The sequence below is a fragment of the Oncorhynchus tshawytscha genome, linkage group LG13 (assembly GCF_018296145.1).
Source record: "Oncorhynchus tshawytscha isolate Ot180627B linkage group LG13, Otsh_v2.0, whole genome shotgun sequence".
NCBI lineage: Eukaryota > Metazoa > Chordata > Actinopteri > Salmoniformes > Salmonidae > Oncorhynchus > Oncorhynchus tshawytscha.
Genome location: NC_056441.1, coordinates 34,231,488 through 34,253,197, shown reverse-complemented (window position 1 = coordinate 34,253,197; position 21,710 = coordinate 34,231,488). Strand labels below are relative to the sequence as shown.

At 42.1% G+C, this 21,710-nt stretch overlaps 2 protein-coding genes across 2 annotated transcripts in view; both read left to right on the top strand.

Moving 5' to 3' along the window:
- The window catches only part of LOC112264758 (F-actin-uncapping protein LRRC16A), a 34,616-nt gene extending 31,150 nt beyond the window's left edge, over positions 1-3,466 (top strand). The window contains exons 34-39 of the mRNA XM_024441564.2: positions 320-710; positions 1,132-1,174; positions 1,481-1,633; positions 1,804-1,920; positions 2,254-2,406; positions 2,730-3,466. Of these exons, the coding sequence (XP_024297332.1) occupies positions 320-710; positions 1,132-1,174; positions 1,481-1,633; positions 1,804-1,920; positions 2,254-2,406; positions 2,730-2,914 (1,042 nt within the window). The 3' untranslated portion in view covers positions 2,915-3,466. The remainder of the gene's footprint in view (positions 1-319; positions 711-1,131; positions 1,175-1,480; positions 1,634-1,803; positions 1,921-2,253; positions 2,407-2,729) is intronic.
- A 1,578-nt stretch (positions 3,467-5,044) lies between these two features.
- On the top strand, positions 5,045-13,350 carry LOC112264757 (secretagogin). Its single transcript, XM_024441563.2, has 11 exons — positions 5,045-5,322; positions 5,502-5,572; positions 5,908-6,000; positions 6,517-6,606; positions 6,760-6,816; positions 10,011-10,088; positions 11,110-11,165; positions 11,269-11,314; positions 11,469-11,528; positions 12,585-12,653; positions 12,943-13,350. Exons 1-11 carry the CDS (start codon positions 5,253-5,255, stop codon positions 13,069-13,071), a joined length of 819 nt encoding a protein of 272 aa, XP_024297331.1. The 5' UTR covers positions 5,045-5,252; the 3' UTR covers positions 13,072-13,350.
- The last annotated feature ends 8,360 nt before the right edge of the window (positions 13,351-21,710 follow it).

Sequence of the window (21,710 nt, the reverse complement as noted above, 5' to 3'; positions counted from 1 at the left end):
GACGCAGACACGCACACATACACACACCCTTTAAACTCCTATGCTCCTTTGAGGTCCCTCTTTCAAAGTCACTGAGATCTCTTCTTCTAACCATGGTAGCCAAAAATAATGGGCAATTGGGCTCTAAGCATGATGGGATAATAATTGCTTAATTAACTAAGGAACCACACCTGTATGAAAGCATCTGCTTTCAAAATACTTTGTATCCCTAATTTAGTCAAGTGTTCCCTTTATTTGGGCAGTTACATGTACCTTTATTTACGTATTTAGAAGTTGTGAGTGTGGATTGTACAGCAAAATCATTCTCTAACATTTCCAGACGACCCACCCTGAGGGGCTCCTCCAACATCCAGGAGGGTTCGGAGAAGAAACGGGAATCCCGGAAAAGCGGCTTCCTTAACCTCATCAAGTCTCGCACCTCCAAGTCTGAGAAGAGCCATGGAGCAGCCGCCATCACCATCCCGGCTTCTGCGACCGTCAGCACTGTAACCGAGGAGCCCCTATCCCCCAAGGCTCCATTGCGGGACCACTCGGAAATCTCCCCTGACCGCTCAGAAAAGCCACCAACCCATGAACCCACTACGGAACAGCACTCGGAGAGTGACAGTAAGGGGGGTCCTCACGGTGGCTGGCACTTTGGGGTCCCCGTAATGGGCAGGGACCTCCTGGCGGAGATGAGAAAAATGCATGAGAAAATGGCCTCCCATAAGGTGGGTAAACTGACCAGTTTTTGCTGCTTTTGACAGCTAAATATATGAACCAGTAGAACCCCTTAGCATCACTGAACTACTGAATAATTACATTCTTACAGGGTAACACACAACCTCCTCTGAAAAAGTTTATTTTAAAGTTGAATGTACACTGTATTTGCTGTCTTCAACCTTCGATCTGCCAATCATTTGGAAGGCTATAGATCATGGTGAGTGGATAACTGTGTGAAGGTGTTGCCCTATAGTTGCTTTGTATGGAACATCCATGTCTCTGCATGGTTCAGACTGTTGAATACGGTCATGCACGAGTGCCCTCATAGAGCCATGCAGCGGAAAACACAATGGTGCCTATAAAAGCAGGTTTAGGACGAACTGAAGACATTGTCCATACTGAAAAGATGTTTGTTTGTTCTTTTGACAGTCTGACTCATCTTCCTCTTCAGACAAGGCAGATGGTAAACAAGGTGAGTTGGCCTCTATATCCCAATCAGATAATTAGATGTTTTATTCCATTTAGTGATATTTAATCTTTATGTACTCAAAGATGGCGCAACTCAATTATGCCACAACGTCTGTCTCACTGGGCATCTTGCCAGCTGCCATGTGGTACAATAAAATGAACAAAATGTTGAATTACATTACAGTGCTAGGTAACACTTTGTTCAGACATTCCCTTGTAAAAGCTCTATGAACCATCCACACGTTTGCTGTGCATTCTGTTTCTAAGAAGTGTCCGATATGGGTCTTCTTTGTTATGTCTCTCTCTGTAGGAAAGCCAGAGAGTCAAACATCGTCATTATCGCCAAAGTCTAAGCCCACCAGTATTACAACCAGACCCCCAGCACTCCCGGGCACCAAGCCCCACCCTGGACCACACAGTTTGGGACTTCTGAGCCCTCGCACCAGCAGCAGCCACAGCCCAGGTAGGCATATGAATAAGTATACTTTACTGATAGTGATATGGAGATGGGAAATAAGGCCATCAGAATCAAAAATGGATCAAGAAGAAGAGGACTTTGTTTATTGTGATTTTTGTCTTAATTTGTCCTGTTGTCTGTAACCACTCTTTATTTGTTAATGAATTCACCCTCAGGTGACACCCCTGACTCCCCTCTTGGAAACGTATCCCCAAAAGGACCTCTGCCCGCCCCTCGCCTGAAGAGGGCGCCGTCAGACTGTGAGCGGGAGGGGGAGACAAGCCCCATTAATGGTAGGTTTATGTATCTATTACCCATGTACCCTCCACCCAGAAGAACTGTCTTAGGAACAGCTCACAACAGTCCGAAATGTTGATATTGAGAGTAGAGGAATAATCAAAGCTATTTTGCTTCACGTAAAGACAAAGGCATTCATTTAAATTAACTGAGAACATAGTATGCTATACAAATTGTCACTATGTGAGTTTGGTAGAATTGAAGGATAAAAGCATCTTTCACCCTCAGTACGAAAATGTTTCCACTGTCTACTGTAAGTCCCTCTGGATAAAAGTGTCTGCTAAATTACTAAAATGTGAAATGTAATGTGAACTCTCTCTGTCTGACAGTTGAACTCACAGGAGACTCTAGCCCATTTGACTTAGACCATGAGACGGACAGGTCTGTTATTGGCGGGAGACAGTGGTCTTCCCTGAAGAGTTCCACTTCTGTGGTACAGGAAGTAGAGGGTCGAGAGCGCACCAAGTCCCTCCCTGCATCTGGTTAGACCAATTACCTTCTCTCCTTCAGGTCTTAAAAAAAACTGAAGACATGTACAGTGTTGAGGTGTAGTTTTGCATCTAGCAACAACCAATGGCAGTAATGTAAGTTTTGGCAGGTCCAATTGTGACCGTACCTTTTGAATAACATGCAATTCTCAGTAATAGTAGTTGTATGGGTTTCTCCAGGAGCTCTTGTTGTTGGTTTTAGTACTCACACAACTGTGACGTTGTGTTTGTAGTCTCAGTAGTACCAGTTGTAGCTTCCTCGTTGTTTAGTACCATATCAGCTAACACACCGCTGTCTTGTGTCACTGTCCTTGCAGAGAGACCTTTGTCCATGGTGGACGCTGCCCACTGCCAAAGCCCTGGAGTGTTTGATAAAGACGACAACACGGAGGAAGACTTCCCTCCTCCCCCTGACACGGACCAAAGACAGGACCTTATGCCTGACAACATGGAGGATGAGGAGGAGGAAGAGGACACCATCAATGACATCGTCCCAGTGTAGAGAGAAAAGATGCATCAAGTTTCTCCATACTTTCCTCAGTGTTCCATGGAGTGTCCAAGTGCACACTTCTGGAGAATTGTGGAGAATCGTAATGCAGACACATAGCAAAGAACAAAAAAAGCTTATGGACAAAACCTTGCTAATATCTTAGTCTTAACAAAGACCGTTGATTGGCTTACTATGTCTAATGTGCATGTAATGTATATTTGTCAATATCAACACACTGAAAGAGATATATGGATGTGTTGACAAATATGTATGGGATTTACATTGTACCATGGGCAAATTGATCAAGTAAACCTTATTAATGATAGGCATAATAACTTTGATTTATCATGATTTATATGAAATACATTTATTGAGGGGCTTGGTGATGGTTTCCATATAGTGTTAGTTTTATTGGCTAAATTGATTTATGCTGAAAATACACACTTTTTTTCAGTTTTTTTTTTACAATGCATGCATTGTAACAAAATCCTTTACATGTAACATCAAGTTGTCAATAATCCTGTAATTGTATATTTGTAACAATAAAAAATATTTCTACTGGTATACTGCCATGTATGATCTATTTTGCCTTCATATAGACCTACTTCATAAAAGGTATGTGTTTTGCATAATTTACCCTTGCGTGACATTTTGTTAACCGTGCAAATCTCTCTCGGTCAAAATAACATTATCAATATATTCGCCTGTAATTACCCCCCAAAAAACGAAATTCTACCTAGCTAGCTACCTTAGCATTTTTTTATTACATTTTTTTTTATACCCTCTCCCTGGAATTTGTACTAGCAAACTAGCTAACCTTAAGTCTCTGTCGATCAGAAGCAAGGATGGTTTTGCGCTATGTACCGGATAGTAACTACTACTCCGATAAACATTTAGAGATTTGGCCTACTACATGATACTCAAATTTTCCCTATAATGAGGTTGCTACAACCTAGCCTATGGATGAAAGTTTACAACGTAGGTGCACACAGGTCGATAGAAATATTTGAGGTGACGCATGGATAGACAGTGACACATTCAATTACCGCCTTGCATACTCTCGCCTGATCTAGGGTGTAATCATTAGTCCAACATTTGCAAACCAGAGTTTCTATTGGGCAAATTCAGGTATGTTATCCCAGTTTTGTTCCATTTACTTCCGTTTAAGAAACTTTTTCAACAGAATCGGCAGAATGAATACACCCCTGATCACACACAAACAGTTCACTTTCAAAGCCACATACAAACAGCTTGTTGTATTCCTTCTCATCTCTACATGCTCTCCTCCTCTCAACTTTCCCTTCGATTGTGGACTTAAATGCAAAACCCATCAGCTGTATGCGACCAACTTAAATGCAAAACCCATCAGCTGTATGCGACCAGGTGAAAAAAACGCTCCAAACCATATCATAACCGCTACACACAGCCTACATCCTTGTCACCATATTAACTAAAGTAACATCATAGCTAATAGAACTAACGCGTTAGTAAACCAGCTACAATCATGCAGTACAGTGTACAGTCAGCAAGCAGTTTAGCATCTATACCGGCAGACCCGGTGGCAATAAATTAGTAAAACCAAAAGCTTACCTTGACTTGGAAGAGTTCCAGTGTTGGATAGTCATAGCCAGCTAGCTAACATATAATCCCTCTATTTGAGCCGGGTGTTTGAGTAGGCTAAACTAGCTAGCTGCATCCTCTCTCTCTCTGTTGCTCCTATTTCATTTTTTAAAGAAATTAATTTGTTCAAAACTGTTCAATTATTGTCTTTCTCTTTGCATCGCCCACTCACCACATTTTATGCACTGCAGTCCTAGTGAGCTGTAGTTTATCCTTTCAGTACTAGACTAATTCTGTAATCCTTTGATTGGGTGGACAACATGTCAGTTCATGTTGCAAGAGCTCTGATAGGTTAGAGGATGTGCTCTGGAAGCAAGCTGTTCTCCGGCTACAACATGGTGCTACCCTACAGAGTGCTGTTGAGGCTACTGTAGACCTTCATTACAATACAGTGTGTTTTAATAAATTATTTGGTGACGTGAATATATTTTGTATAGTTTCATCTAAAAATTATAACTTTTTAAATGTTTATCAATTTTAATTTTTTATGAAATTAACTGAGGAGGATGGTCCTCCCCTTCCTCCTCTGAGGAGCCTTCACTGTTGCACACCTACTTGAGCATCGTAGTCAAGTTGGTCTCCCTTGTTTGCGTTTGGTGGAGTTTAAACTGAACTACAGGGAAGGAAAGATCATCAGTCTCTGTGAGAAATAGACTTATACATACGGATAAAACTCTCTTTTCACAACTAACATTTTGGATTCACGCTGGTGCATTGGGCACGCGTCACCATGGACAGCGCTTTTGACAACCTGGATGCTACAGGCTTCCTACACATATGGCAACATTTCGATGTTGACAGTAAGATCTTACTCTTGAAGTTAGAACTATTTTGCCTTTTGATTACTATTCATATTAATCTGTGTTAGTTTATCAGGCAATGCTTTCATCGAAATTCAGACTGAACTTTGCACCATGTCTTGAAGATAAAACAATACGGCCATTTTTTTATTTTATGTTATGCATTTGTTTGTTTATAGATAATGGTTATATTGAAGGAAAGGAGTTGGACAACTTTTTCAGACACATGATGAAAAAACTTGGGATGAGTGTAAGTAGGCTACTATTCCTTTACCTTGTCATGGCTAATGCATAATGTGTACTTTCAGACTCCCAAAAAAAAAAAAAAAAAAAAAAAATACTACAGTAGGCTTAGGCAAGTAACATTCTAGAATCTTCTAATCAGACCTACTTTGCTGACCTTTGTTGATGGCATTCAACCGGTGTCAAAATTAGATAACCTCTCTGAATCCAATCATTAGTCATGTTTTGTCTTTCATTGAAATGGAATTAATTCCCGAAAGGGATTTTGCACAGGTAACACTGAATGAAATACACAAATAAGTGTAACGAATATGTTCAAAAGTCACTGTGTTGTTCCTAAAGGATGAAATAACAGATGACAAAGTTGGAAGAATGAAAGAAAGGTTCATGTCAGCTTATGACACCACAGCTGATGGTCGCCTGCAAATCCAAGAGGTGTGTTTACTTGTATTTCCCCAAACCTCCTTTATTTGTCTATATAGTGCATTTAGTATTAAGTATACTTAGAACCCTGCAGGTGTGTTTGTGTCAGAGAGAGAGAGAGAGAGAGAGAGAAACTGATCAAACAACAAGTGGTAATTGGATTGTAATCAAAATGCCCTAACAACACCTGTGTGTGAAGCAGCCTTGAAATTACATAATTGCTCTGTCATTTGCATCATGTTATTGCCTTGCTTCATCTAACAGCATGCAATGAATTAGAATGAGTTTATGTCGAAAATGTAATTGAATTGCATCTCATTTCATCTTTCACATTTCGTTTTCTAAATGTTATGTTGACAGAGGAGTAAATGCCCCTTGAAGCTGAATGGACATGTACCACCTTAATTCTATCAATTTGTAGGAAGAAAATACACAAGATTTAGTTTGACAAAACATTTCCCATCAGTGACCGAATAATGCCTGCCTGTGAATGTTGATAACTTATTTGATTGAACATAAATGTTCCAGTTGGCCACCATGATGCTACCGGAGGAGGAGAACTTCCTACTACTGTTCCACAGAGAGACGCCATTGGACAACAGTGTGGAGTTCATGAGGGTAAGGTCAAAGATCACATATGAAGTGTTTCGGTCCAAAAACCTTCAACGTAAATGCACAAAAAATACAACCTATTATTGGTTGGGTAGTGTGTCCTGTATTCTCTAGAACACTTTCAACAAAACTAAATCTGCCTCTCACTCCCCCCCACAGATCTGGAGAAACTATGACACTGACAGCAGTGGATACATATCAGCTATAGAACTCAAGGTACAGTTGAAGAATGCCCTTCTCCTAATTCCCATGCGTTCAGTGAGACCCTTGCCATGGTCCTCTCAGAGACATTGTCTTAGCTAGTTGTTGTCCACTTTCTAAGTCAACATCAATGAGTGGCCAGAGTTGTTCATGTTTACACAGTTGCTCTAGGTCTATGTTGACACGTGTTGCTTTAAGGGTCTTTCAGAAGGATGCCCCCTGTCCTCTTATGTGGACAAGGCAATAGGGTCGGGCCAATATACGATTCAATCGAATATCGTGATATTTGACATTGACAATATATTGTGATGTGCAAGACTAATCTATTTGAACTTTTCTAATCAAAACAGTGCAGTTTTATCAGTTAGTTTATATCAATATGCTGAAAATAAAGTCTAAATGAATTAACTTATTGTTCGCCACACTAAGGTTATTTCATTAGAATGTGACCATAATATCGTAAATAAGCACAAATACTGCACAGTCTGGAATAATCTAGCAATTATGGACGCGAAACCATTATATTGGATACCGCGATATTTGGAGTAGCATATCGCGATATTTGGAGTAGCATATCGTAGAAGAGCTCTCCCCAAATATTGCACCAACCCCACAAGGCAAGGCACAAGTACTTTTCTTAGAATTTCCAAACAAACACATGGTTTATAATCCACAGTACATTTTCTGAAGAGTAAATGGACAGGATGTACATACAGTACATGATACTATTTGTGAACACTTTGATTCAGAATAACAGACAAAAGTGTTGTGGCACACATTTCTCCCCTTTTTTTTATTTCGGAGTGTCTGCAGATCCGACTTCTCTGGACCCCTCTTCCCGACAGCTAAAGGTCAGAAGCTTCTACGCAATACAGGATTCTCTACTTTACACATAGTCTCCACTCTGCTCGTTTAATAAAGTTAGATCAAAGCTGAATCAATGTCTGCAAACACGTAATGATAGTATTCTACATAACAGAACTGAATATAATAGCACAGTATAACATTACTGTAAGTAAAACATTTTTTTTAAAACACCACCTAATTTCTTATGAGATTTGTGTGAACCGTCGCATTTTTCTCTCGTGTGGCCAAAACTCAACAGTGTACGACACTAGTCAAAACATGTGTTTTGATTTAAACTAAACACAGGTATGCTACATTTGTACGTGAAGTAGAGGTAAAGAAACACTTGAGCAGAATGTAATTCAAATCTTCAGCTCTGGGGACAAGGGTTCCAGGGGGCAGGACGGGGCGGTTACCTACAGATTTGCAACTTCTGACTTTTTAAAACTTTTAAAAATCGTCAAGTTGAGAAACCACCGTTTTTCACATGAGACCAAGGCCATGTTTACCAAGCGTCTCAGACTAGTAGGACTACTTACAGTATCCAGGATCGGTTTTGTCTTTTAGATTATAATGAATGAATCCTAGATCAAGATACTATACAGTTGAAATCGGACGTTTACATACACCTTAGCCAAATACATTTAAACTCAGTTTTTCACAATTCCTGACATTTAATACGAGTAAAAATTCCCTGTCTTAGGTCAGTTAGGATCATCTCTTTATTTTAGGAATGTGAATTGTCAGATTAATAGCAGAGAGAATTTTTTATTTCAGCTTTTATTTCTTTCATCACATTCCCAGTGGGTCAGAAGTTACACTCAATTAGTATTTGGACCATTTGCGACCAAGCTTTAACTTCCTGACTGCTGTCTTGAGAGGTTGCTTCAATATATCCACATAATTTTCCTTCCTCATGAGCCATCTATTTTGTGAAGTGCACCAGTCCCACCTGCAGCAAAGCACCCAAACAACATGATGCTGCCACCCCCGTGCTTCACGGTTGGGATGGTGTTCTTCGGCTTGCAAGCCTCCCCCTTTTTCCTCCAAACATAACGGTGGTCATTATGGCCAAACTGTTATATTTTTGTTTCATCAGACCAGAGGACATTTCTCCAAAAAGTACATTATTTTTCCCCATGTGCAGTTGCAAACTGTAGACTGGCTTTTATATGGCGGTTTTGAAGCAGTGGCTTCTTCCTTGCTGAGGGGCCTTTCAGGTTATGTCGATATAGGACTTGATTTACTGTGGATATTGTAACGTTTGTCATCGGAAGGAGACCAAGGTGCAGCATGGTAAGTGTTCATGATACTTTAATTGCTCAAAACACCAAACAAAAAAATAACGAATGTCACGTTCTGCAGGCTTCACAGCGCTAACAAAAAACAAGATCCCACAAACACCAAAAGGGGAATGACAACTTATATGTGATCCCCAATCAAAGACAACGATAAACAGCTGCCTCTGATTGGGAACCACTCGGCAAAAAACAAAGAAATAGAAATAAACTATAATGCCCACCCTAGTCACACCCTGGCCTAACCAAAATAGAGAATTAAAGCCTCTATGGCCAGGGCGTGACAGATAGATACTTTTGTACCCGTTTCCTCCATCATCTTCACAAGGTCCTTTGCTGTTGTTCTGGGATTGAATTGCTATTTTCTCACCAAAGTACGTTTTTCTCTAGGAGACAGAATGCGTCTCCTTCCTAAGCGGTATGATGGCTGCGTGGTCCCATGGTGTTTATACTTGTGCACTATTGTTTGTACAGACGAATTTGTACCTTCAGGCGTTTGGAAATTGCTCCCAAGGATGAACCAGACTTGTGGAGGTCTACAATTATTTTTCTGAGGTCTTGACAGATTTCTTCTGATTTTCCCATGATGTCAAGCAAAGAGGCACTGAGTTTGAAGGTAGGCCTTGAAATACATCCACAGACACACCTCCAATTGACTCAAATGATGTCAATTAGCCTATCAGAAGCTTCTAAAGCCATGACATCATTATCTGGAATTTTACAAGCTGTTTAAAGGCAGAGTCAACTTAGTGTGTGAGTAAACTTCTGACCCATTGGAATTGATACAGTGATACAGTGAATTATAAGTGAAATAATTTGTAAACAATTGTTGGAAAAATTACTTGTGTCATGCACAAAGTAGATGTCCTGACCGACTTGCCAAAACTATAGTTTGTTAACAAGAAATTTGTGGAGTAGTGGAAAAACGATAACTCCAACCTAAGTGTATGTAAACTTCTGACTTCAACTGTACCTATCCTAGATCAGCACTCCTACTCTGAGACACTTTATAAATATGGTCCCACCTCATCTTATCGGCTGTCTTCCTCTGTGTCCTCCTAACAGGGTTTCCTGCAGGACCTGTTCCTCCAGCACAAAAAGACCATATCCCCCAACAAACTGGAGGAGTACACCAACACCATGGTAACAACAAGCCCCAGCTCCTTTACTCTGTGCCTCAATCTGAGGACTCTTGAACTGTTGTCTCTCAAATGAGTATATGCTACCTTGTTCAATGGGCAATTCAATTTGGATGTAAAACTGATTTTGTCATTTAAGTTTATTTCCTCTAAAAGGATGATTGGTAGAGAGCTATACACTGAGTGTACAAAACATTAGGAACATAGACTGACCAGGTGAATGCAGCTGAAAGCAACGGTCCCTTATTGATGTCACCTGTTAAATCCACTTCAATCGGTGTAGAGAAAGGGGAGGAGACAGGTTGAAGAAGGATTTTTATGCCTTGAGACAATTTGAGACGTTGCGTATGTGTACCGTTTTTAAAGGGTAAACGGGCAAGGCAAAACTATTTAAGTGCCTTTGAACAGGGTATGGTAGTAGGTAGCTATGGTAGTAGTAGCCAGGTGAACCAGTTTGTGTCAAGAACTGCAATGCTGCTGTGTTTTTCACGCTCAGCAGTTTCCTGCGTGTACCAAGAATGGTCCACCACCCAAAGGACATCTAGCCAACTTGACACAACTGTGTGAAGCAGTGGAATCAACATGGGCCAGCTTTGGACAGCCTTGTAGAGTCCATGCCCCAATGAATTGAGGCTGTTCTGAGGGCAAAAAGGGGATGCAACTCAATATTAGGAAGTTGTTCCTAATATTTTGTACACTCTGGGTATATTGTAATGCTACTATACCATTCAGTGTAGATGAGGAGTGCACTAAATTTGTTATTTCTCATTGAAGTATGTCATTGGCTGTAATAGTCTTGCCTATGAATCCCCTCAATAATATTAGTAATTGGATGGTACTAGACTGTGCTGGAGGGTGATCAGCTCTTTCAGTACTGTTGTCCCCAAATAAAATAATCACCAAGTAAAATTCTGAGTATGTGTAAATGTACCTGGCAAAGAAAGGTGATTCTGATTCTAATGTTTCTGTGCTTTAACAAAATGGCTAATGAATCTGATGCTTTGTTATGTTTATTTTCCCAACAGATGGAGATGTTTGACAAAAACAACGATGGCAGGCTGGATTTGAATGACCTAGCCAGGTACTAATTATCAAGCAATTGTATTCCCCACATTGCTTGGTGGCTCTTACTGTGTGTCTAATTGTGTGTGAGTCACGGAGCCAAACTGTTTTCCTTCTCCCAGAATCTTAGCTCTAAAAGAGAACTTCTTGCTGAAGTTTGACATGAATGTAAGTATAAAAATGTTTGATGAATTTCACTGATAACTTTCAGTCAGATAAGGTGTTGTCAATTCACACTCCATCTTCAATTACTTACTGTCGTTCTCATTGGCTTTAATTAGAGGAACTAAATTGTGGGTGTTGTGGTACCACTCTGTTTCAGGCTTGCAGTCAAGAGGACCGGAAGAGGGACTTTGAGAAGATATTTGCTCACTATGATGTGGTAAGTCATTATACAGTACGTTCAGCCACAACATAATTGCCTTCAACTTCAATTGGAATTGTATGGTTCATTGTGATAAGCATATTTCATTAAATTACAATGCTGCTTATAATGACTTGTTGTGATTTTACTGATGCTTCATTGGCGTTAATTATAAAATATAATATCAGTATGAATGAGAGAGAATACACAGCTGGATTGAAAGTGGATCAGTACAGAGGCATAGGCACGGGTGGACTTGGGTGCCCACCCACTCAGATTGAGGAACATTTTTCTTTAAATCTTATCTTTTTACCTAAACATGCAAACACCATCAGATAGAATTCATAGCAAGCAGTGCACTGGGTTAGTCAGATTTGATTTAAATATAACAGAATAGATGACCTGGAATGACATTCACGCTCACGGGAGGGGTTGCCAAAAACAACTAACTGAAAGCCACACCCCCAATAATCCATGAATATTACTGAATTGAGGCATAATATGTCACTGTGCTTGTGTGGATACATGCACCATGGCACTGCCTGTTTCATTTGGTCATTTGGCAAACAAGACAGCTCATGTAGTGCCTTATTCACAGTCAACACATGCTAGATTTTCTCTCAGCCTTTTGGCAAAATATGTAGAATAGCATGAGATGAGCTATAAAACTGCACATTTTCCTCTCTGCCCCATGGAAAAATTCATATAATTGCAGGAAATTACCTTTTAAAACAGGAAAAAAAATCTCAGCCTCATGGCAAAATGTGTAGAATAGCATGAAATTAGTTATACATTTCTGCAGGTCCACCCACCAACAAATTCCTGGCTACACCACTGGATCAGTACTAAGATGTATTCACAGTACTTAATGAAGTGGTGGTCCTGTTGCAGTGCCATGCTCCTCTGTGCTTCATGATTGTGGATGTGTGATGTAGTACATTGTCCCATCTAAAAATAAAAAAAAATCTGAATTCTAAACAGAATTTATATGCTGTCCTCTTTATAATCTCCCAAGGCACACCAGGTGGTAGATTTCATTGCTCTTTCTGAAGTCAGCCATTTTGTTGTTTACAGAGTAAGACGGGTGCTTTGGAGGGTCCGGAGGTGGACGGCTTTGTCAAAGACATGATGGAACTGGTCAAAGTAAAAAATGTTTTTTTTGCTATATCCTATTCTACAAATGTATTTATATAAACTTATTATGTATTAACTAAGATATCTGATGCTGTTATATTGATTCTGCATTATTGTAAGTTAAGGTAAGTTAAGGTCTCCCACTTCTGACACCATGTTACTTTATATTTATATGGGTGAAGCAACGAGAATTGAGTGAAGTTAACAGTGGGTCCAACTGTATTAGACTGTGAAAGGTTTGAACTGTGATTGATCTTGAACTAATGGTTTGAATATGCTTTCTTTATACCCAACACAGCCTATCATTAGTGGAACAGACCTGGACAAGTTCCGCAAGCTGCTCCTGGGTCACTGTGACATGAATGGTGATGGAAAGATCCAGAAGAATGAACTGGCACTGTGCCTCGGCCTGAAATACTCCAGTTAATAGTCCTCCACGGGAAGAATGACAGACATTTTCATTGCCCTAGTTAGCACCACAGGCTAACCGCTAACTCACTGATAGCATGTCGCAATGCCATAGCTAATACCTTTTGGACAACCCAAGAGCATTGCATGATGGCTGGTTGAAAGGAAGTTGTTGCATAGAGTAGACCCATTGGGGAATTGGTTTTGTGATCCTTCATTTTGTTTGACTGTATCTGTTTTGATGACAATTATGATTAGCTTTGAGAGTGTTGTGTGTGTGTGATCCATGCACGTTGCATATGCCTATAACTTGCAGACATGTCGTGGTGATGTAAGTGTTTTGGGACGGAAGTTGTATTGGGATATTTGTGGGATGTATGTTGACTTTATTTCCATGATGGCTGCATTTACTTTTCATAACTGTGCTGTTTTTGATGTGCAAGAAAATATGATGAAAATAACTGTCAATATGGTTTGACATTTCACCTCCTAGTTTAAATGGTATTGGTAGACAACATGTCTTGAAATACAGTGTATGATATGAACCACAATCTCTGTGACCCTGGGCATCTGCATGTTTCTCCATTCTGTAAGAACAGTCTGCAATCAAAAGCACATACAGCTCTGTTAATGAAAAAACTATACAACCATAACTCAATTAGTAGTACATGTCTGGTGTATACCCATTTAATCAGAGCGGAATGATCTTGTGAGCCTTGGGCACAATGGAAATATTGACCCCGCAGCCGTGATGATGGCCGGGCTTCCATTCTCCATGAACTCAGTCCTTTCGTGCAATAATGGATTTTCACAGAGTTTCATTGCTTTAATGCTTGGCAACCAGAGCATTTCAAAAGCACAACACACAAAATGCTATGGAAACTGATTGAACAGCAACTCCAAGAACCCATTAAAGAGATATACAAAGCAAACATGGTCGGTAGTAAGTAGACCAGTATGGCTTTAAAAGCTTTTCATGAGTTCATTGGGCACTGTGTTATTCTGTGAAACCATAGTACACTGTTATTTGTGTCTAGTTGTAGGCTGATGTCATTGCTAAAAGCCCCACCAGATGCCTGCCTGATTATGGCAAGTGAAGTGTCTCTAACTTAACAGCCGCTCACCAGCAGGACAATTACAGAGGACTGCGGTCAAGAGAATAATTAGTGTGCCACTTTCTGTGCCCTCTTTGAAACTTGCTGTGCCCTCTAAAATTCCCAACCACAGTATGTCTTTTTTGCTTTTAATTCAGTAGGAATACATTAGTCATGGTACTCAACAATACATGTATTTAGTCTCTGGTCTTAAATCAGTGCTTGTCCTGAGTGAAGTTGAAGCTTTCGAGGCACTTAAAAGAAAAATGTCAAAAAATAGATATCGGTCATAGAGATACTTCCTCCTAAAATATATAAATCAAGGTACATAGACTGCTATTTAACTAGTCAGTTACCTGGCCTTGCCATTGTTAGAGAAGAGGCTAGCAATTGAGAGAAAAAAATCCAGTTCAGATATTTGAGATGTATTCATTCATTACCTCCTGGTTAATCACATTGTGGTTATGCCCTGTTCTTAAGGTGACCCATAGCGGTTTGGCATGGGCGACTAAAGATTGAAACCTGAAAATATCATGTCACAACCCATTCTTTGGATGGATCTTCCACCACGTTGCTAGACAAGATGTTAATAGATTGGAATGGGTGGAATGTAATCAATGGAATTGAGCAAACACGTACTGTACAACCAAAAGTTGTGTTCATAATTGTTTTTCCACACTAGAAAAATGAACACACAACTTTAATTTGCATGCGCTTGATACTGTTCTATTCATTCCATTCCAGCCATTACAATGAGCCTGTCCTCCCTGTTGCGCCCTCCAGCCTCAGTCAGTCCATTCTCTCTCCCCCGTTGCGCCCTCTAGCCTCAGTCAGTCCATTCTCTCTCCCCCGTTGCGCCCTCTAGCCTCAGTCAGTCCATTCTCTCTCCCCCGTTGCATCCTCCAGCCTCAGTCAGTCCATTCTCTCTCCCCTGTTGCGCCCTCTAGCCTCAGTCAGTCCATTGTCTCTCCCCGTGGCGCCCTCCAGCTCAGTCAGTCCATTCTCTCTCCCCGTTGCACCCTCTAGCCTCAGTCAGTCCATTGTCTCTCCCCCGTGGCGCCCTCCAGCTCAGTCAGTCCATTCTCTCTCCCCCGTGGCGCCCTCCAGCTCAGTCAGTCCATTCTCTCTCCCCCGTTGTCATTACAGGTGATTTGCCCATACGGCCACCTGATTCCTGTTATTTCCTCCAGCCCATCCGGCACTGAGGGTAATGACACTGTGTGCTCCCTCTCCCGGTGCCTCCCCTTCAGACTAAGCCATTCTCCAATGTGTCGGAAGCCTGTGCCAACACAAATCAGCCATAGAGGAAATGAAGACTGCCTCTAATCAAGATGTCTGTATCAAGGGATGATGGGAGGATTATTGGGATGGATTGAGTTGAGAGGAAAGAGGGGGATGCCAAAAGAGGCTTGCTGGTTGCAGGCTCTGCAGCTGAGCCACAGAAGACACAGAGTTGGTGGGGTCTGATGGCTAAATTAAAGACTATGTCATACTCGCTGATAGCCTAAAGCCTGGAGCTAATAATGTGCCCTTAGGTTCTCTGGGGTTCATAATCAAACCCCTCCTTGACACATGATTGTCGACCTCTTGCCAGGCTCCTGTTTACATGTGAAGATACTCCAAAATGATTCAAACCTGTCCAATAAGAAGTGTTTCATGTGGCAAAACATTTTTGCTACAGTGTGGATTAATAAACAGAACCAGGTGAGTCCAGGTGAAAGCTATGACCCTTTATTGATGTCACTTGTTAGATCCACTTCAATCAGTGTAGAGGAAAGGGAGGGGGCAGGTTAAAGAAGGATTTGTAAGCCTTGAAAGAATTGAGACATGGATTGTGTGTGTGCCATTCAGAAGGTGAATTGGCAAGATAAAAATATTTAAGTGCCTTTGAATTGGGTATGGTAGTAGGTGCCAGGCACACCAGTTTGTGTCAAGAACTGCAACGCTGCTGAGTGTTTCATGCTCAGCAGTTTCCCATGTGTATTAAGAATGGTCCACTGCCCATAGGATATCCAGCCATTTGACACAACTGTGGGGAGCATAAAATCAAATTGTATTGGTCACATACACGTGTTCAGCATATGTTATTGCGATTGTCATACCAAGATGGCATAGCAGTCAGACGTCCTTTGTCCTCTTCTTGTCGTGTCCCGTGTATATATATATTTACATTTTTCTTCGCATATCTTTTATATATTTTCTTTTCCAAAAACTCAACTTCAAAACTCTCTCCTGCAACCCGCCTCACCAATTTTTTATTTTTTTAAAAGTATTATTTACCTCAAATCTGAAATCCACAATAGAAGCTAGCCAGAAGCTAACCAGAAGCTAGCCAGAAGCTAACGTTAGTATTCAGCTAACCACAGTTTGTGCTCATCAGCTATCCTTTAGCTCGAAAAGCTATCGCCAGTTTTGTACAACGTGACTCAGACCAGAACATACCGGACCTATTTTTCTCTCCATATCTCTGGATTTCAACCGCAAGCTCTGGACATTTACACCTGGATCTCGCAGCTAGCTAGCTGCTATCCGTGTGACATTTGGCTTACGTCGTTCCCGGTGCAAACATCAATTATTCCGGAGCTAGCCAGCTGAAGAGTTCCATCAGCCACTCCTGGGCTACAATCACCTATCCGTGATTGTAGCCCAGGAGTGGCTGATGGAACTCTTCAGCTGTTTTACTGCCGATGAGGAGCCCCACCGGGCCTTCACGACTGGACTACCGACGTAATCTGCCCGAGGGAGTTATCCAACTGGCCCCTCCGTTGTGACGTTTCCTGAACGCCCATCTGCGGCCCGCTAATCGTTAGCTGTCTTATCGGCTGCTATCTGAATAGGTCAATTGGACAATTTTTCTTGGGTCACTATAACTATATCTATTTTGCCAATTGGATTGATCCCCTATACCACGAGGAACCCCACTAATCTACCGACGGAAACGCACGAGGTGGCTAAAAACAGACCTCCATCCTATGCTAGCTTGCTACCGATGGCCCGACTGGCTGTCTGAATCGCCGTGACCCCAACCAACCTAACTACTCACTGGACCCTTATGATCACTCGACTAAGCATGCCTCTCCTTAATGTCAATATGCCTTGTCCATTGCTGTTCTGGTTAGTGTTAATTGGCTTATTTCACTGTAGAGCCTCTAGCCCTGCTCATTATACCTTATCCAACCTTTCAGTTCCACCACCTACACATGCGATGACATCACCTGGTTTCAATGATGTTTCTAGAGACAATATCTCTCTCATCATCACTCAATACCTAGGTTTACCTCCACTGTATTCACATCCTACCATACATTTGTCTGTACATTATACCTTGAAGCTATTTTATCGCCCCCAGAAACCTCCTTTTACTCTCTGTTCCGGACGTTCTAGACAACCAATTCTCATAGCTTTTAGCCGTACCCTTATCCTACTCCTCCTCTGTTCCTCTGGTGATGTAGAGATGAATACAGGCCCTGCAGTGCCTAGCTCCACTCCTATTCCCCAGGGGCTCTCTTTTGATGACTTCTGTAACCGTAATAGCCTTGGTTTCATGCATGTTTACATTAGAAGCCTCCACCCTAAGTTTGTTTTATTCACTGCTTTAGCACACTCTGCCGACCCGGATGTTCTAGCCGTGTCTGAATCCTGGCTTAGGAAAAATTCTGAAATCTTAATCCCTAACTAACTACAACATTTTCAGACAAGATAGAATGGCCAAAGGGGCGGTGTTGCAATCTACTGCAAAGATAGCCTGCAGAGTTCTGTCCTACGTTCCAGGTCTGTACCCAAACTATTTGAACTTCTACTTTTAAAAATCCACCTCTCTAAAAACAAGTCTCTCACCGTTGCTGCATGCTATAGACCACCCTCTGCCCCCAGCTGTGCCCTGGACACCATATGTGAACTGATTGCCCCCCATCTATCTTCAGAGCTTGTGCTGCTAGGCGACCTAAACTGGAACATGCTTAACACCCGAGCCATCCTACAATCTAAGCTTGATGCCCTCAATCTCACACAAATGATCATGGTTAGAGTGTTGGACTAGTAACCGGAAGGTTGCAAGTTCAAATCCCGAGCTGAAAAGGTACAAATCTGTCGTTCTGCCCCTGAACAGACAGTTAACCCACTGTTCCTAGGCCGTCATTGAAAATAAGAATTTGTTCTTAACTGACTTGCCTAGTTAAATAAAGGTAAAAATAAAAAAAGCCGTAAACATGGGCATCCTCATAGATATCATCCTAACCAACTTGCCCTCTAAATACACCTCTGCTGTTTTCAACCAAGATCTCAGCGATCACTGCCTCATTGCCTGCATCCGTAATGGGTCAGCGGTCAAACGACCTCCACTCATCACTGTCAAACGCTCCCTGAAACATTTCAGCGAGAAGGCCTTTCTAATCGACCTGGCCGGTGTATCCTGGAAGGATATTGATCTCATCCCGTCAGTAGAGAATGCCTGGTTATTTTTTTAAAATGCCTTCCTCACCATCTTAAAAAAGCATGCCCCATTCAAGAAATGTAGAACCAGGAACAGATATAGCCCTTGGTTCTCTCCAGACCTGACTGCCCTTGACCAACACAAAAACATCCTATGGCGTTCTGCATTAGCATCGAACAGCCCCCGTGATATGCAACTTTTCAGGGAAGCTAGAAACCAATATACACAGGCAGTTAGAAAAGCCAAGGCTAGCTTTTTCAAGCAGAAATTTGCTTCCTGCAACACAAACTCATAAAGGTTCTGGGACACTGTAAAGCCCATGGAGAAAATAAAACACCTCCTCCCAGCTGCCCACTGCACTGAGGCTAGGAAACACTGTCACCACCGATAAATCCATTTTAATTGAGATTTTCAATAAGCATTTTTCTACAGCACTGCACCCCCCATATCAACTCGCGCAAGGCTTCCCCATTTCTCCTTCTTCCAAATCCAGTCAGCTGAACCAGTCTGGACCCCTACAAATCAGCCGGGCTAGACAATCTGGACCCTTTCTTTCTCAAATTATCTGCCGAAATTGTTGCAACCCCTATTACTAGCCTGTTCAACCTCTCTTTCGTGTAGTTTCAGATTCCCAAATACTGGAAAGCAGCTGTGGTCATCCCCCTCTTCAAAGGGGGTGACACTCTTGACCCAAACTGCTACAGACATATCTATCCTACCCTGCCTTTCTCAGGTCTTCGAAAGCCAAGTCAACACACAGATTACCCACCATTTCGAATCCCACCATACCTTCTCCGCTATGCAATCTGGTTTCACAGCTGATCATGGGTGCACCTCAGCCACGCTCAAGTTCCTAAACGATATCTTAACCGCCATCGACAATACTGTGCAGCTGTATTCATTGACCTGGCCAAGGCATTCCACTCTGTCAATCACCACATCCTCATCCACATCCTCATCGGCAGACTTTGGTTTCTCAAATGATTGCCTCGCCTGGTTCACCAACTACTTCTCTGATAGAGTGTGTCAAATCGGTGTGTCAAATCGGACGGCCTGTTGTCCGGGCCTCTGGCAGTCTCTATGGGGGTGCCACAGGGTTCAATTCTTGGACCGACTCTCTTCTCTGTATACATCAATGATGTCGCTCTTGCTGCTGGTGAGTCTCTGATCCACCTCTACGCAGACGACACCAGTCTGTATACTTCTGGCCCTTCTTTGGACACTGTGTTAACAACCCTCCAGACGAGCTTCAATGCCATACAACTCTCCTTCCGTGGCCTCCAATTGCTCTTAAATACAAGTAAAACTAAATGCATGCTCTTCAACCGATCGCTGCCAGCACCTGCCCGCCCGTCCAACATCACTACTCTGGACGGTTCTGACTTAGAATATGTGGACAACTACAAATACCTAGGTGTCTGGTTAGACTGTAAACTCTCCTTCCAGACTCACATCAAACATCCTATTTCACCTAACTTCCTATTTCGCAACAAAGCATCCTTCATTCATGCTGCCAAACATACCCTCGTAAAACTGACCATCCTACCGATCCTCGACTTCGGCGATGTCATTTACAAAATATGTTCCAATACCCTACTCAATAAATTGGATGCAGTCTATCACAGTGCCATCCGTTTTGTCACCAAAGCCCCATATACTACCCACCACTGCGACCTGTACGCTCACGTTGGCTGGCCCTCGCTTCATACTCGTTGCTAAACCCACTGGCTACAGGTCATCTACAAGACCCTGCTAGGTAAAGTCCCCCCTTATCTCGGCTCGCTGGTCACCATAGCATCACCCACCTGTAGCACGCGTTCCAGCAGGTATGTCTCTCTGGTCACCCCCAAAACCAATTCTTCCTTTGGCCACCTCTCCTTCAAGTTCTCTGCTGCCAATGACTGGAACGAACTACAAAAATCTCTGAAACTGGAAACACTTATCTCCCTCACTAGCTTTAAGCACCAGCTGTCAGAGCAGCTCACAGATTACTGCACCTGTACATAGCCCATCTATAATTTAGCCCAAACAACTACCCCTTCCCCTACTGTATTTATTTATTTATTTTGCTCCTTTGCACCCCATTATTTCTATTTCTACTTTGCACATTCTTCTACTGCAAATCTACCATTCCAGTGTTTTACTTGCTATATTGTATTTACTTTGTCACCATGGCCTTTTTTTGCCTTTACCTCCCTTATCTCACCTCATTTGCTCACATTGTATATAGACTCATTTTTGTACTGTATTATTGATTGTATGTTTGTTTTACTCCATGTGTAGCTCTGTGTTGTTGTATGTGTCGAACTGCTTTGCTTTATCTTGGCCAGGTCACAATTGTAAATGAGAACTTGTTCTCAACTTGCCTACCTGGTTAAATAAAGGTGAAATAAAAATAAAATAAAAATGTAGGCAGTAGCCTCTCTGCTAGTAATGGCTATTTAACAGTCTGATGGCCTTGAGATAGAAGCTGTTTTCCAGTCTCTCTGTTCCAGCTTTGATGCACCTGTACTGAACTCGCCTTCTGGATGATAGTGGGGTGAACAGGCAGTGGCTCGGGTGGTAGTTGTCCTTGATGGTCTTTTTGGACTTCCTGTGACATCAGGTGCTGTAGGTGTCCTGGAGGGCAGGTAGTTTGCCCCCGGTGATGCGTTGTGCAGACCGCACCACCCTCTAGAGAGCCCTGTGGTTGTGGGTGGTGCAGTTGCCGTACCAGGTGGTGATACAGCCCGACAGGATGCTCTCAATTGTGCATCTGTAAAAATGTGTGAGATTTTTAGGTGACAAGTCAAATTTATTCAGCCTCCTGAGGTTGAAGAGGCGCTGTTGTGCCTTCTTCTCCACACTGTCTGTGTGGGTGGACCATTTCAATTTGTGCGTGATATGTACGCCTGAGGAATTTAAAACGTTCCACCTTCTCCACTGCTGTCCCGTTGATGTGGATAGGGGGGTGCTCCCTCTGCTGTTTCCTAAAGTCCACGATTATCTCCTTCGTTTTTTTCACGTTGAGTGAGATGTTATTTTCCTGACACCACACTCCGAGAGCCCTCACCTCCTCACTGTAGGCTGTCTCGTCATTGTTGGTAACCAAGCCTACTACTGTTGTGTCGTCTGCAAACTTGATGATTGAGG